Source organism: Cavia porcellus, unplaced genomic scaffold (assembly GCF_034190915.1).
Source record: "Cavia porcellus strain 051 isolate PalLab524CR breed Dunkin Hartley unplaced genomic scaffold, mCavPor4.1 scaffold_28, whole genome shotgun sequence".
Lineage (NCBI taxonomy): Eukaryota > Metazoa > Chordata > Mammalia > Rodentia > Caviidae > Cavia > Cavia porcellus.
Window position 1 is genome coordinate 10,835,951 of NW_026947511.1, and position 15,500 is coordinate 10,851,450.

At 34.6% G+C, this 15,500-nt stretch overlaps 1 protein-coding gene across 3 annotated transcripts in view; it reads left to right on the top strand.

The window, feature by feature from the left end:
- The window catches only part of Atad1 (ATPase family AAA domain containing 1), a 52,585-nt gene that overhangs the window by 25,899 nt on the left and 11,186 nt on the right, over positions 1–15,500 (top strand). For all 3 annotated transcript variants that reach the window (XM_003473954.5, XM_013156673.3, XM_005005289.4), the window contains exons 6-8: positions 5,225–5,331; positions 9,886–9,975; positions 12,159–12,209. In XM_003473954.5, coding sequence (XP_003474002.1) covers positions 5,225–5,331; positions 9,886–9,975; positions 12,159–12,209 — 248 coding nt within the window. The remainder of the gene's footprint in view (positions 1–5,224; positions 5,332–9,885; positions 9,976–12,158; positions 12,210–15,500) is intronic.

Here is a 15,500-nt window from a genome sequence, read left to right on the forward strand (position 1 = left end):
GGGCTGGAGGTTTGAGGTTGTAATTTGGTCTTTTGTTTTGTCATTTTCCTATATTTCTGTGTTTCAAGTGTTATTTGAAAGCTTCCTCAGGGTCTGTTGGAAATTCACTTCTATGTTCGCGTCTTCTGGGACTCTGGCACCCAGTTCCCCCAAGCCACTGGGCCTGCAGAACCAATGGCCCTCTTCTGCCTGTTTAGAACTCCGTAGTTCCAGATAAGCTGGGCTCTAGGGACACTGTGCGCCCACCTGCTTGCTGGAAGCTCCACAGTTCTCCAAGTGCAGCCAGAATGGGGAGGCGGATGTAGATGCCTCAAATCCGCTTATGCACTTCACTGCACCCGGAAGCCTGGAGGGTCTCGGACAGTTTGGGCTTGGGGCAGAGTGCACTGAGCACTTATCGCAGGCCGCGGGGCCTCTGGAACCTGTGATGCTTGCCTGCTTGCTGAGATATCCACAGTCCTCCAGACACACGGGGAGGCGGATGCAGGTGCCTCAGATCCGCCCAGCACCATCACAGATGGTGCGGTGCAGGAGTCCCAAATAGGCTAATAGGCTGGGCTCCGGGCATAGGTGCGTGCCTGCCTGCTTGTTGGAAACTCCACAGTTCTCCAAATGCAGCCGGAATCATTTTATGGTTTTCAATACTGCAAGTTTGGAAATTGTACTCATCTTTCTTTGAATGTTGCAATTCTCCAATTAATTTTTTTGTCTTTTTATTTAGTTTTAAGTTATTTCCACAGTTCTTGCATCTAGTTCTTTCTCACATTTCATTTTTTAGATGTCTTGTTTTGGTTTTTTATATTTTGACATCCTTGAGAGTAGAATAGCATGTTATATTTTGACTAGTGTATTTTTTTCTTTTAACATCATAGTTTAGTTGGCAGTATTTTAAATTTCTTGTTGGTATATGTACAACTTGAAAAATCATACATATGTTGAATTAGGTTATAAAATGTAGTTCTTTTCTTGGCTGTATTTAATCTCAGCCATTGCAGTGATTATATTTGAACTTTAGCATTCTAGTAAATTCTTCTTAAAATTTATCCTTTTGTCACTTTTCTTAGAATTCTAATCTCTTATATCTCTGCAATTTTAAACTAATATTTTGATTTGCTTTGTTTGAAATTCTAATTCTCCTTTATTTTGATTTTTTTGCATATTTTTTATTTCTGTTTGTGAAAACATGGCAGACAAATGTCAACTCTGCTTTGCAGAAAACAAGATAATCTGCTTTGAAATTAACCTTATACTTCATTTGCCTACAGACAACGTGCTATATATGAAAAATTACTAATCAAAATACAAGTATTAGACACTGAAAAATTAACAGTTTATTGTGATTTATTTTGTTTAACAATCTAGGAAGTTTGCAGTCATCAGCAGTTCAGGTGTGATAGGAAATCGGGGAATCTTGGTGGAGCTATTAGTGTAGTGAACCTTGTAGGTAAAATACATGCAGACTTTCGAAAACACATATGAAGGAATCTCTTTAATTGACTTCATTGGTTTTATTGTCAGCAAACTGATTTGAGCCACTCAACATTTTTTGTTGGTGTTGTTTTTTAAGGCAGGTCCCTATGCAGTTCAGGCTGGGCTTGAGCTCATTTTGTAGCCTAGGTCTGGAACTCACAATGATCCTCCTGTCTCAGCCTCCCAAGTGCTGGGATTACATTTGTGAGCCACCACGCCCGGCTTCAACATGGCTTTTATTGTTCCTGATGTAAGTGCATGTTCTCTTTACAATAAATTCGTGACCATCGGAAGATACCAGTTTGACATAGCATCAGGGCTTCACAGGCCTCCCTCCATAGGTTTTCTCCTCTCCATCCATTATGTTCTTAATTAATTCCACTTTGGTTTCACAGGAACTTTAGCAGTTTCTCATGGGCATCACAGTGACCACAGCCAAGTCTCTCCCTACAGCCGCAGCCTCTACTCCATGGCCGCCCCCCTACCGCAGCTGCCTGTCCATGTGTGTTCTGGGGGGCAGTCCTAACTCCTTCATAGTGGTTTCCATACACTTGCTTCAACAGCTCATATACTAAAGTCATCGTGGTTTCTTTGCCTTATGTTATTTATAATGCCTTTTTTTTCTGTTTGTTTGTATTTTTCTGTCTTTTTTGGTTTTTTGAAATTATTCTCATGGTGTGGTTTAGGCTAGCCTTTAATTGGCTGTGTAGCCCAAGCTGTCCTTGAATATGTGGTGATCTTCCGTAGCCTTCCAGTGCTGGAATTACTGATGCATGCCACCACACTGCCCAAACACTGGATGCTTTTAGGTTTGTTGTTATCTGAGAGCTCTGTATTACCTAAGCAGATCCAAGGTGTTTATGCTGTCTTCTGCTTAGAACTTCAGGAGTCTGATCATGCAGGAGCAATTTTTAGTGTAATTTTCAGTTTAGGTGCTCCTAGACTGAATGGTAGTACAGATTTAGACTTTGTTTTAGTTACTTTGTCAGTGCTGAGATAAAATATCCAACATCCAAAATTAGAAAAAGAAAGAGTTTATTGTATTTCAGTTTGCAGAGATTTTGGTTTCATAGTTGACTGACTCCAAGACAAGGTGGCATGGCGGAGTGCTGTTGCAGACACAGTACATGGCAAAGCAAGGCCCGCAGAAGGTACCAGGCAGTCAGTGACAAGCAGTGACAACAGCAGCCCTCATTCTGTCTAGGCTACCTGCCCTCAGGGCAAGTAGCACTCAAACCTCAGATGGGACAGCCTTAATCCTAGTACCACACACTTGAACCCAGCCACCTCTGGAAAAACTCCACCTGTGACTGCATGAGACTCTGGGGGACATCTAGACATAAGCCATGACAGACTTTACACCTATAAAGAGGTACTGTGCTCCTACATGGTTCTTTCATTGGGGGGGCGGAGGGAGAATACTTCTCAGAATCTAGACAGAGATAGGATTTTCTATAGTGTACTCATAATGGTGAATGGAATTTTTTTTCTCGTCTGCACTGCAAAGGTTCTTCCTTCCAAGCATCTTGGCTGCAGTTTATGTGTGGTTATTAATAATAAAGCAGAATCTTTCAGGACTATACATTGAACTTCGTATGCATAGCAATGGCATCTCAAGGTCTTTCCCACCCTTACCTTTAGTTCCTTTTCCCCTTAAAGTCCCAGATTTGTTTTCCTTCCTTTCTTGTGATGTGAGATCTTTATTAACTAATTTTTTAAATAGATCTTTTTAGAATTTCCAGTTTATAGCAATTCATAGACCTGAGCAAAAAAGTAAAGTTTCCATATATACAGTTTCCCATTACTGTGTATTAGTGTGATTCATTTGTTGCAGTTAATGAACCATTACTGTATCAGTAAGTCCATACTTTCACCTCCTTCATTGTACAGTCCAGTTCAAGGAGATTTGACAAATCCTTAGTGTCCACTGTGTACTATCACAATCTCATACAGAACAGTTTAACTGCCCAGCGGTTCTCTGTGCTTCACCTGTTCATCCTGTCTAACTTGCAAACTCCTGGCGGCTGCAGGTCATTTCACTGTCTTTGTTGTTTGGCCCTTTGCAGAATGTCATGGTGTTAAAATTGTGCAATCTATTGTGTTTACAGACTAGCCTTTTCACTTAGTAGTATCATGTAAGATTCCTTCATACCTTTTCATGACTTGCTGACTTCTTTTTATTGCTGAATAATATTTCATCTTAGGGATATACCAAATTTCTTTGTCCATTCATATATTGAAAGATACCTTGTTTTAGGTGATTGTGAGTAAAGCTGCTAATAACATTCATGGTTAGGTGTTTGCATGACCATAAGTTTGCGACTCAACTTACCATCAAGGAGCATAGTTGCTAGGTCATATGTAAAACTGCCCTTACTCTTAGTCATAGTCTAACAGCGGGACATATTGTATAAAATTGGAGCCATGAAGGAATAGCCATAATACATATCTGCTGTTATAGGACCATTATGTTTTGTATTATGCTTTTGCTGAAGTTACTTTTTGAAAAATATTTTTTGGATTTTGGACCTAACTATTGTAAAACATTTTTATGCCATTGGGTGTATTGTAATTGACAAACTTTGTGGTTTTAATGCTAAAATATGACAGTTACTTAGAAATATTAGTGATTTATAGGTATAAACAAATCATTTAAAATGAGGCTTATACTAGAAAATAATTTTTGTATTTTATTCTTAAGATATTAACATCTTTCAGTCTTTCTGTATTCTAAAAGGATGTTTTTCTTTTTTTGTTGTTTTTTTTTGTACCAGGGATTGAACTCATGACCTCACACTTGCCAGGCAGGCATTTATGCCACTGAGCTAAATCCCTGGCCCTCCTCTTTAAAAAAAAAAAAATTTTTTTTTATATTTACTGCAATTAATTTGAAAGACAGAAGATAATATAAAAGAGATGTTTAAAATGTCCCTCAATTCATCCCTGAGAGAACCAAAGTTTTCCTAGCATTTGGTGTTATACATTAAGGCTATTGTGTGTGTGTGTGTGTGTGTGTGTGTGTGTGTGTGTGTGTGTGTATGTGTGTGTGTGTTTAGTGAAACAGTACTGGGGATTGAACCTAGGGAGTGCTGAGCTATATCCCCAGTCCTTGGTATTTCCTTTTGAGACAGTTTCTGTCATGCTGACCTCAAACTTGTGACCCTCCTAGCTCAGTCTCCCATGTAATTGTGATTATAGATATGCACCACTATGCCTGGCTAGCACATGTGTCCAAACTGTTTTCTCCTCTACATTTTCCTTTTTAATAGTAGTTTAGACAGTTTCCCATATATATATATATACATATATATGTATATATATATATCCACACACATATGTATATATACACACACATATGTGTATATATATGTATATATATATATTTTTTTTTTTCTTTGATTACCAGGAAAGGGAGGAAAAAGATCTTGAGTCCATAATTACGAATGTAGGGTTCATGTAAGCCACAGGGACAAAGCACACACTTTCGTCCGAGATGCTACTTTGCCTTTTTCCATATCCTTTATTTCTGTTTTATATGTTAACATGAATATGTTTTTAGGGAAGAAATGAATATTATGAATTGACTGTGTTAATTTGCTCAATAACTTACTAGGATTATAATGTCTAAAGGATATGGTTAACCCTTCTTTCCTTATAATCTTTCATCAAATTGTAAGCTTTTAATTAACTGATTTAGATTATGTGCAGAATAAATAATTCATTAATTTTTAAAGCTAAGGACTTTTCCTTTTAGACTCCTTTCTGCGAAACCGTTCAAGCTCTGACCATGAAGCCACAGCCATGATGAAAGCTCAGTTTATGAGTCTCTGGGATGGACTGGACACTGATCACAGTTGCCAGGTATTTCAACAAAACTTGTGTTGGCCCAAATTTGCATTGTTTTTATTAGTACAAGGTTTAGTGGACTACTTATACTTTTGTATGAAGTTCTTTCTCATGATTTTTACATTTATCATTAATTGATGAGGTTCCAAAAGAGTACAGTTTGTATAAATTATCCATTTTGAGGGCTTCATGTTCAATAAAACACCAGTAGATGGCCTGTATGTTTGAAATAGATGCAATGAAAGAGAGGAAACCAGAATCAGGCCAGTCCTCAGGCTGAGAACCACTACGCCAAGAAAGAGGAAGTGACTAGTCTCTGAGGGTATTCTGTATGTGATATCTTTCTCTTTGATTTTTTTATCTTTTACTCTTAGCATATCTTTACTCTCAGTCTTCATGCCTCTTTATTTTCATTTTATTGTGTTCATTAGTTACATTCCTTCCTTAGGATTCTACTTTTATGCAAAATAGCTATTTTAGTTTTGGATCTTCCCTCTACAAGGCTGTGAAAATCTCATCTAAGTTCTCTTATAATATCCCCAAAGAAAGCCAGCATTTCTAATTTTACTCTTTGGCTTCTCACTTTCACTGACTGAACCTCCGAATATTCCTTACTTTGTTACCAGCTCATTGCTGTATTTTGAAAGAACATTTAATATTGATTTGGCATGTTTATTTTCTGTCATATTATTGGAAATACAAACCCTAAAACTACTTTTCTGTTTTTTATCATGAACTACTTGCAAATGTTGATAGTCCCTTGTCTTAGTCTTAGGAGATATTTTTTATTTTGTAATCTTTCTTTGCTCTATAAATGTAATATATCAAGAATCGCCTCTCTTCTTAACCACTTTTTTTTCAGTGATGGGATGGAACCCCAGAACCATGCACGTATTACAAATCCAGTTCTTTCATCACTGTTTAATAATTCAGACATGTTAATTTAGTTACTGGTTTTTATCTCCTATTGGTATTTTTGGGACCTTATTTATATTCTGTGTCTTTTCTTTCATAGTTTCTTTGTAATGTGTTCTAGGTAATTTCTTTCTCTCTTTTTTCAGTTTGATAATTCTGTGTTCATTTGGATCTCTTCTGTTTGTTATAAATGGAAACATTGAATTACTTACTGCAATTATTTTTCAGTTCTAGCAATTCTTTGAGATGGTTTTCTTGTCTACCAGATCCATTGTATCAGATACTTGCTGGTTACTTATGTTTCTGATTAGATTAGAAATCAAAGTCCTGGCATTTGTTGACCTTGGCTACATTTCGTAATTGCTATAAATCTGTGTAGAGGAACTAATATCTTTAAAAAGGCAGAATATTATCCACTTCAGAATAATTGGAAAGAATCAGTCTGAGTGAAGTGCTTATAAAAATATCTGGCATATATTTAGTTCATAATGCTTTGCTGTGTGTGCTTCTGTTTAGTTTTTCATTTGTTCCTTTAAATATGCTAACGTAACTTTTTTATAGTTTGTAGTCAGTAATTCTAATGTGACTTTTCATTTAGTTTTGTCATTTGTTTGAGTTTATAGTGTGTGTTTTTATGATTTAATGGAAAACTTATATTTGGCAGAACTTTACTTGTGAATTCTTTATATCTTGTTTTGGAGGTTTATTTCCTAAGGAAATTTTGTATTTGTCTTCTGCCAGATTTTTTTCCAACACAAATAGGTAAATACAGGTCCAAGACGCATCCATGATGGGTGACTGTAGATATTAAATCTCAGGAGTTTTGTGTGATGATGGTTCCCACCTCATAAGGCCTTTGTCTGCTGAATGGGTTTTCTAACATATTACCACTTCACAGTGGACAGTACTTCACGAGGCCTTGCTTTATGTAGCATGCTGCTCATCAGGCTTCCTGATGACCTGCAAGGTGTTTAGAACACACCTTACTTTCTAGGATCTGTGCATGTCTACATGGAGGTAGTCATTGTTTATCCTTGCTTCTTCTTATATATAAGTTTTACTGCTACTTTTCCCATAATTCTTTTATTTGCAGACATGTAGATAAATCTCTTTGATTTTTAAAAAAATACTTCTTTATTTTTACATGTTTGGTTGTCAACAGATTTGAGTGTTACAAAAATCAAAGTCTGAATCGCATGATTCTCAAGAAGAAAATAAAGCCACATGACCTTCTCCTACATCACTTTTATGAAAGTACAGTTTTGTTGTGAGAAAGCCTTTAGCTTTGTTGAATGTTTAGATGTAAATTTAGGTGACGTTAACAGAAACACTTTCTGTTAATCATTGGTTCTGATAAATCTGTAAATCTGTGTGATTTATCAATGGAATTTACAAGTTGCCAAAAAGTATCTTCTTGAGCCACAATATTTAAAGTATTTACACAGAACCAGTTAGCTGTTCTCTAAAATTATCTTATTTTTTTTTTCAATGCATAGAATTGAACCCAGAGCATGTTGTGCTGTGTCAGCAGTTTTCCAACTTGTCTTTTTTTTCCTCTAGTGAGACAGAATCTGAATAAATGGCCAAGCTGGCCTTGAGCTTTCAGTTCTACTGCCTCGGCTACTCAAGTAGTAAACCTATCTTTTTTGTGATTATTGATGGGGCTCGAAACCCTAGCTAGCTTTCCTTGTGATTATAGTCACACAACAAACAAACATAGTGAATGATGCAATGAAACCATCACCACTACCAGAAAACTGAGTAACCAATGATACCGAACTCACGACCTCATGCTTGCTTGGCAGGTGCTTATGCCGCTGAGCTAAATCCCCACTCCTCAATGATATATTGTTTACCTTGAAACAGGAGACATGAAAGCTAACAATGTTTTTGGGGTACTCATTTAAAAAGTTAATGTTTTAAGGGATACATTTATATCTAATGGTTTTAAATGGAAAATGATAGAATTTGGGGGGAGTGAATCCAGGGATTGACTGATGCTAGGCATGTGATATACCACTGAGTTACATCCTAGCCCTTTTTATCTTTTCATTTGGAGGTAGAATTTTGCAAAAGTGGCTAGGAGTTCAAGCACTGCATAAATGATAAAATTTATCTTCATGGTTTATTTAAGAATTTTAAAGAATATTTAATAGCTATTATCTAGGTAATACATTACTTTTTGTAGTTTATTTACCATTTTGAATTTTAGTTCAATTGTACAATGTGCTAAATAGAATTAATGAATGTGCACTAAATAGAACTCATAGTACTAATAAAATATATGTGTAAAGATGCTGTTTTTCCCCTTAAAAATCATTCCTTAACCTTTTGCACTTAACTGAAACTACAGGTAATTTGAATCACTCTTGCTTTTTCATCGTGAATACCTTTTCTTATCCTGTATGTATTCATTGGATCATGTTAGGCTAGATTTTGATGTTACTTTTTAGCATTCATCTCCCATACTTTTCATTTTTTAATTTTTGTTTTAGGCTGTTTTTGAAATCTATAGTATTTCTCAAAATGTAGTCCATTTTTCAGGTTTTTTTTCAAATGCTGCCTCAGCCACAGTGCCTTTTGAGATCTCTATAAGTAAGTGAATATGGGCAGTATTTAATAGCCTTCCCTATTACTTTTGAATTTCTCTTTTAACAATGTATTAAAAGATCCTTATTTTCTCATTCTTTGTCTCATGCAGCTCATCCATTTTATCATTTGCATCTGGCATGTTTTACATTCGGTAGAAATTTTCACAAAAATTTTATTAAGTTATAGGAAGACAATAACAAGAAATGAGTATAAGCACTTTAATTCTCGGACCACTTAATTCAACTACAGAATTACATATTTTGTAGAACTAACATTTCTCAAGTTTGTATTTGTACTTATTTATTTTTCCTCTAGATACCAAACTCAGTAGCTTGTTGCTGATGCTATTAAATCTCATTAAATGTAAAGAGTAGAAGTAGAATGTAAGATTTTACAGCTAATTAGTTTGCTTTGGAGTTAATAGTTCAGGAATTTAAAACTTCAGGCAAAAATAATGTTAGAGAAATGTTTCCAGTTTCCAACTTCTTTCCAGTAATACTAATGAATTTCATTTTGGATAGCAGATGTGTGCTGTTACTGAATTATACTGAAGTACTGATGTCCTTCAGAAATGTACTTCTTTTTTACTTAAGGTCTCAAATATGCTAGGCAAGTACATGCTTCCCCAGCTTCCTACAAGCATTTTGATATTTGCTTTTAGTCTCTTGCCATTGTTTAAAGTTGGATTGCTGATAATACAATGAGATAATGTGAAAGCTAGAGAATAATACATGCTATATTAATATATGTATATTTATGTAATACTTTGTATACATGGAGATTATGTATTTATATGTATACATTACATATTTGCAGTTGAGTGATATATACTTTAGTTACTGGAAGTGGCGTGAAATGCATTGATCTTTCCAGATTGCTTTTATTTAAGATTACCTTCAATTTTATCTATAATTATTTGAGTAATACTTGAATAAAATCAAAATGTCTCATAAAAGATTTAGTTTAGAAGTCACCTGATTTTCCTTATCTTCTAAGTCCTAGTTATAATGACCTCAGGATTACTGGTAGATTCAATACCTTGTGTTATCTTTCTGTGTTTAGGTCATAGTGATGGGAGCTACTAATCGTCCTCAGGACCTTGACTCTGCAATAATGAGAAGAATGCCTACAAGATTTCATATCAACCAACCTGTAGGTGGTTTTGACTGTATTGTTGACAATTAAATGTTTGTCTTTTTAACAGGTCATTGTCTGTGATTTTAAAGAAGGGAATGTTTTATTTCATAGGATTCATTTATGACAAACAGGAAAGGAATTAGGGTATATAATCAATATGTTACATTTATAGCAATTTAGAGGAGTTTTTAGTGTGTTATTTTCAGATTTTGGAATACATATTTTTATTTCCATGTATAATCTTTGCCTAAAAATCATTTGTCCCATTGATATTTTGTAACTTAGATCAACTGTGCCAATAAACATGACATCCTAAGTTAATGGTGATGGCCTCTATAAAATTACCCTGATGAGCTATTTGCTATAGCTGCAACCTGTGGTTCCTCTAAGGGTACTCATACTTAAAATAATTGTATTTGAAAATTACCTGATAAATTAATAAGATTTCTTAATATAAGAGATCATAAGTTTTATTTAGCGTAGTTAGTATTTATTGAGCAATTATATGTGTTAGATACTTGCTAGGCTTCTGTGAGTAGAACATGGCTCTTGTTCTTCCAGCTGTGTTACAGGAAAGCTGACAAATGTAAAAGGTGCTTTACAAAGGTAAATCTGGAGAACTGTCAGAGCCTGTGATGTTGACAGAAATACTAATTCTGTCTGTGGTCCCTGGTATTCACAGAATCTACTTGAGCATGGAACAGTAATAGGAGTTTGACAGGCAAATGAGATAAGGAGAAGCTTTCCTAAAGGGAATGCAGTGTGGAGGCACATTTTAATGGGTAAGTTTCAGGGTTAGTTTAGTTAGGCCATCAAGGAAGACAGAGATGAGGCTAAAAAGGTACACTGCTACCTAGTTTAGAGGAACTTGGTATTCTTTGCACAAGAATTTACATTTTGTAAGTATGATTGTAGGACATTTTTTTTGGTACCAGGGATCGAACTCATGACCTCATGCTTGCCAGGCAGGTGATTATGCCACTGAGCTAAATCCCTAGCCTTTAGGACATTTTAAAGACAATTAGTTTATCTCAGTTTATTTGAAACTCAAAATGAATGATCTTTATCAGTAATTTATTTGTGTTCTAATAGACTACTAAGATTTATCGATGTACAGTGGTATAGATCCCAGGATGCAAGATGGAAAAATAGCTTTTGTTAAAGTTGTAAATTTAATATATTGTGTTTTAGCAAAATGAGTTGTAGTACATTTCATCAAATTTGTGATAAATTTATATGCAGTTAATATAGAAACTAGAATTTTGTTACTTTGTTTTCATTCTCATTTTAATGAATGCACACAAATATTGTAGGAAAATTTTTTCTTATGTAACAACAATGTCAGTTTGTATTATTAATCTTACCTTAAAACACTTTTCTAAGTAAAATACTTACTAATAAAAGTGCTTATTGGTGATCCCACAGCATACAATTTAACCTTCCTACTAAATATATTTGAATTATGGAGACATGTTTAGTTTTGTTTTTCAGGTAATTTGGTTTGATACTCATAACCAACTTGTCAGTGGTTATAGGAAGAATGATGTCAACCATGATAATTTAAAAACTGTCCATACTTACTGTATATATAAGGTAGTCTACAAAAGTTAAATGTAGTTTCTAACTTCAGGTATATTAATATGAAAATTAAAACCCTAAATAGAAATTCTAATATTTTTAAGCATAAAAGTTATATGTCAAAATGAAGGAATTGAAAATTTATTGTTATTTTGTCTTTCAGGTACCGGTAAAAAAATCTTATAGAAATTGTAACTTGTATAAATTTAATAAGTGAAAAAAAATGAAAATCGTAGAGCTATATTGGGAAGACATTGTATTCTTAGTTGTTTCATTCATTCACTTAATAAACATTAAGGGCGTACTATTTCCCAGTCACCATAAGAATCAATGGTGATAGTAAGAATTTTAATTTGAGGCAGGATTGGTGATACACACCTATAAACTCAGCTACATGATAGATTGAGGTGGGATGATCATGAGTTTGAGGCAAACCACGCTTAGTAGGATAATCACTAATGATTACTCTAGAATCTCAGATTAGAACCTTGCTTTGACCTGTCATAGTGTTATTGTTTCATATAGGTATCATCAGGTAGCTTAGAAGAGAAACAACAGTAGGAAAGCAAGGTGATCCTTATTTAAAAAAAAATACTAACTGGAAGATATTCTGGTTTTAGGCACTAAAACAAAGAGAAGCAATCTTGAAGCTTATCTTGAAAAATGAAAATGTAAGTAGAAAATTACACTTTTTTTCCCACATGGCTGTATGTTTATGTTTCTAGAATCATTTTAGAGAGAATGAAAAGAGGACTCTCCAAATGATACAGGGGAATGAAACTCCCGACCTATATCCAGTATGAATTCGTGTTCTCTAAAATTGAAGAATGAATTTTAGGAACAACAGAAGGTTGAAAGAAAGAAAGCTTCTGTCTGAGAGAGACAGATTGGTCCCGAGTGGGTTGCCTGGGACTCTGTCCTTTCTAGGCTTTTATAGAGTAAAATCATGGGGTGAGATGGGTTGAAGGTGGGGAAAATTGGGAACTCACAAGGCAGATGGGCATAAGGTGGGACAGAACCATGGTTAGCCAGTAAGATTAACTGTTAAGGTAAAATTGATTAAGTTGAGGACAAATGGGGAAGCAAGTCACATAGAAAGCTGGCATTCTCTTGAGAGCAGTGACTCTTCCCTAGGAGGCTGGGATGGTGACTCCAGACTTCCTCAGGATGACAAGGAGCTATTTAGAATATCAGTCCTTACGGTATGGGTGCATTTGTTTGATCTTTTGTCATAAGACCTGGCAGGAGGTGTCTGTCTCCCCAACGGTTACAAGGTATCTGGGCTTCTGCACTGGCCCCTTTGAGGACCTAGCCCTGTCTAACTGCCTGTCATATTTCTAGCTAACTCAGCTGCCTGCAACAATCAGAACAAGTATCTTTGAATTTCACCTAAACTATACAACTTTTGGCTGCTCATTTAACTATGATTTGAACTAGCTAAATTATTTTTGTCTGTTTTTAAAGTTGTATGTTATATGGGGATTGAACTCATGACCTTGTGTTTGCCAAGCAGGCAATTACGCCACTGAGGTAAACCCCGGCCTTTTATTTTGTATCTTTAGATTAAAATATTCTTGTTACTTTTCAGAGCCATCTATGCTTATATAAGAATACTTACTTTGATGAAGAAGTGGGTATTTTTGTGTTTTAACTTAATTGCAGTGTTTTTATTGTTGGAATTTAGATTTAAGAACAAATAATCAGAATCTTCAATAGCTTTTGTGTTGAAAGGTTTTTTAAAAATGAATTATCTAGTCACATGGTTCAAATTTTTAAATACATATATTAAATACTATGAAGGGAAAAGTCTCTTTATCCCTGTATTTCTTTAATCTTTTTGATTGGCATTATGCCTATAGCAGGAAATTAGAACATACTGTTATTCCTGTCCCCTTTTTTTTGCATAAGCAGGGCATACTATTCTGTGTCTTGAGTTTCACTTATTGTTAAAATCTTTCCCTCTTACCATATCTTTTCCTTAGCTTGGAAGGGAGCCGTGCTTACCACTATACCGCCAATGCAGTGGACAGCTTCTTCCTTTTGTTTTTTCTCTGCACTGCATAGAATCCCTTTGTGTAGCTGTACTGTAACTCATTAAATGTAAGCCTTTCATTATTATAAAACTGCTGTATTGAATGATCTTGTATGTGCATAATTTCATAGGAATGTCATTAGGGTGAATTTTCGAGAAGAAAAATTGCTAGATCCAAGAACAGGATATTTATACTTCGGTATCGTTCGTAAATTGTCCATGCCCATTTGCCAGCAGTAGTGGACTATATTTCTTCTCTTCCTATGGATTTTGATAATCTTTTTGTTTTTTGAGACAAAGTCTTGCTGTCTCATTCAAGTGACTTTTAACTCACTGTGTAGCCAGGCTGAACTTGAACTTGCTGCATCTCCTACCTGAGCCTCCTGAAGCTGGGCGAATAGGTGTCCACCACCACATCCAGCTCCTTAAGGAATTTTGTGACAACAGGATAAGCAGTCTTTAGAGTTGAAATGAGTATTAATATATGTTTTTAGAGTTTAAAATTTTTTTCTGTGAAATTCTTGTGTTCTTAGTCCATTTTTCTATTATAGTTCCTTTTTAAAAAAATAAACATTTATAGGAACTATGTGTATAAAGAGACTTATTCTTTATATGATTTAAAAATATTTTTTCCTAATTTGCATTTTATTTTGATTGGGAATTTTTCCCTCACATGTGGCTTTTGTGTTTTAAATATAAATTAAAAGCTATTTTTCTGTTCTCAAGTTTATAAAAATGCTTCCCGTATTTTCTAAGCTCTTGTTACCTTTTCTAAAACTGGAATGGAATGTAGTATTTGAGTAGCATTGTATTCTTCTCTGTCCCAAACTCTATATCTAAACTGTTTGGATTCACTGTTTAAGAAACCAAATAGATTCCCATTGTTAGGAATACTTGTACCTCTGTGGTTTGTTGCTTTCTTCTAACCAACATCTAATCTTTATCTCCTTTCGTGCCCTACATGCACTTCCCACATTTCCCCATCGTATTATATATGTAGGTATTTTGGTTCTATCTGAAAGAAGTATTTAAAAAAATATTATACCTAGTGGAAAATTTATAATTTCTATATAAATTTCTCATAGTCTTCTATTTTTAGTTTTTGTTTGAGTCAGGACCTATATAAAGTTCATAATTTTCAGTTATTCTAGTTTTTAAGTCTCTTAATCTAAAGACTGTAGTTTCCTTAATCTGTATTTCCTTTTTCTCCCCACTTTACTTTTTAAATTGTTTTCTCCAGTCCAAATTTTGTACTCTACATTTGGAGGTTGGGTAAGGAGACCAGATGAGATTCAGGTTCATGGTGGAGGAGAGAGGAGTAAACACAGAACTGCTTCTCGGGTGGAATTGTATTTTTACATGAGGAGATAGGTAATAGCAGGGCTTTTTTTTTTTTTTTTTTTGCACTTAATATTTCAAATTTTTCAATACTCCACAAGTTTTGCTATTCAGTATTGATTTATAAAATGTTTATACCCATTTGATTCATTGTATATTTATTATATGTAAGTATGATGTCCAGACACTCAGAATTGTCAAATCTGACTTTTGTTTATAGATTTAAAAGTATTCTAATTTCTTTTTTTTTTAATTTATTACTTTATTAGTTAATATTAAGAAGAAAAGGTAAAACAAATTTTCACAACAAAATAATGAAAAAGTAACAATTGTTAATAAATTACACAACATTATCTTTAGTCACTCAAGTACCAAATATGGGCATAAAAATTTCTTCAATCAATATTAGCACAACCTTTCCTATTCAGTGAACTAAGTGACACTAATGGTATAACTAACTTGCATTTTTTTCTTTTCCCTTCTATCCTTTCTCTTTTCCCCTATCTTAGTTTCTTCTTTTTATTGAACAGTTTCCTCCCATTTCACAGTGACTATTGTATATTTTGAATCTTATGGTTTCACATATGTCACT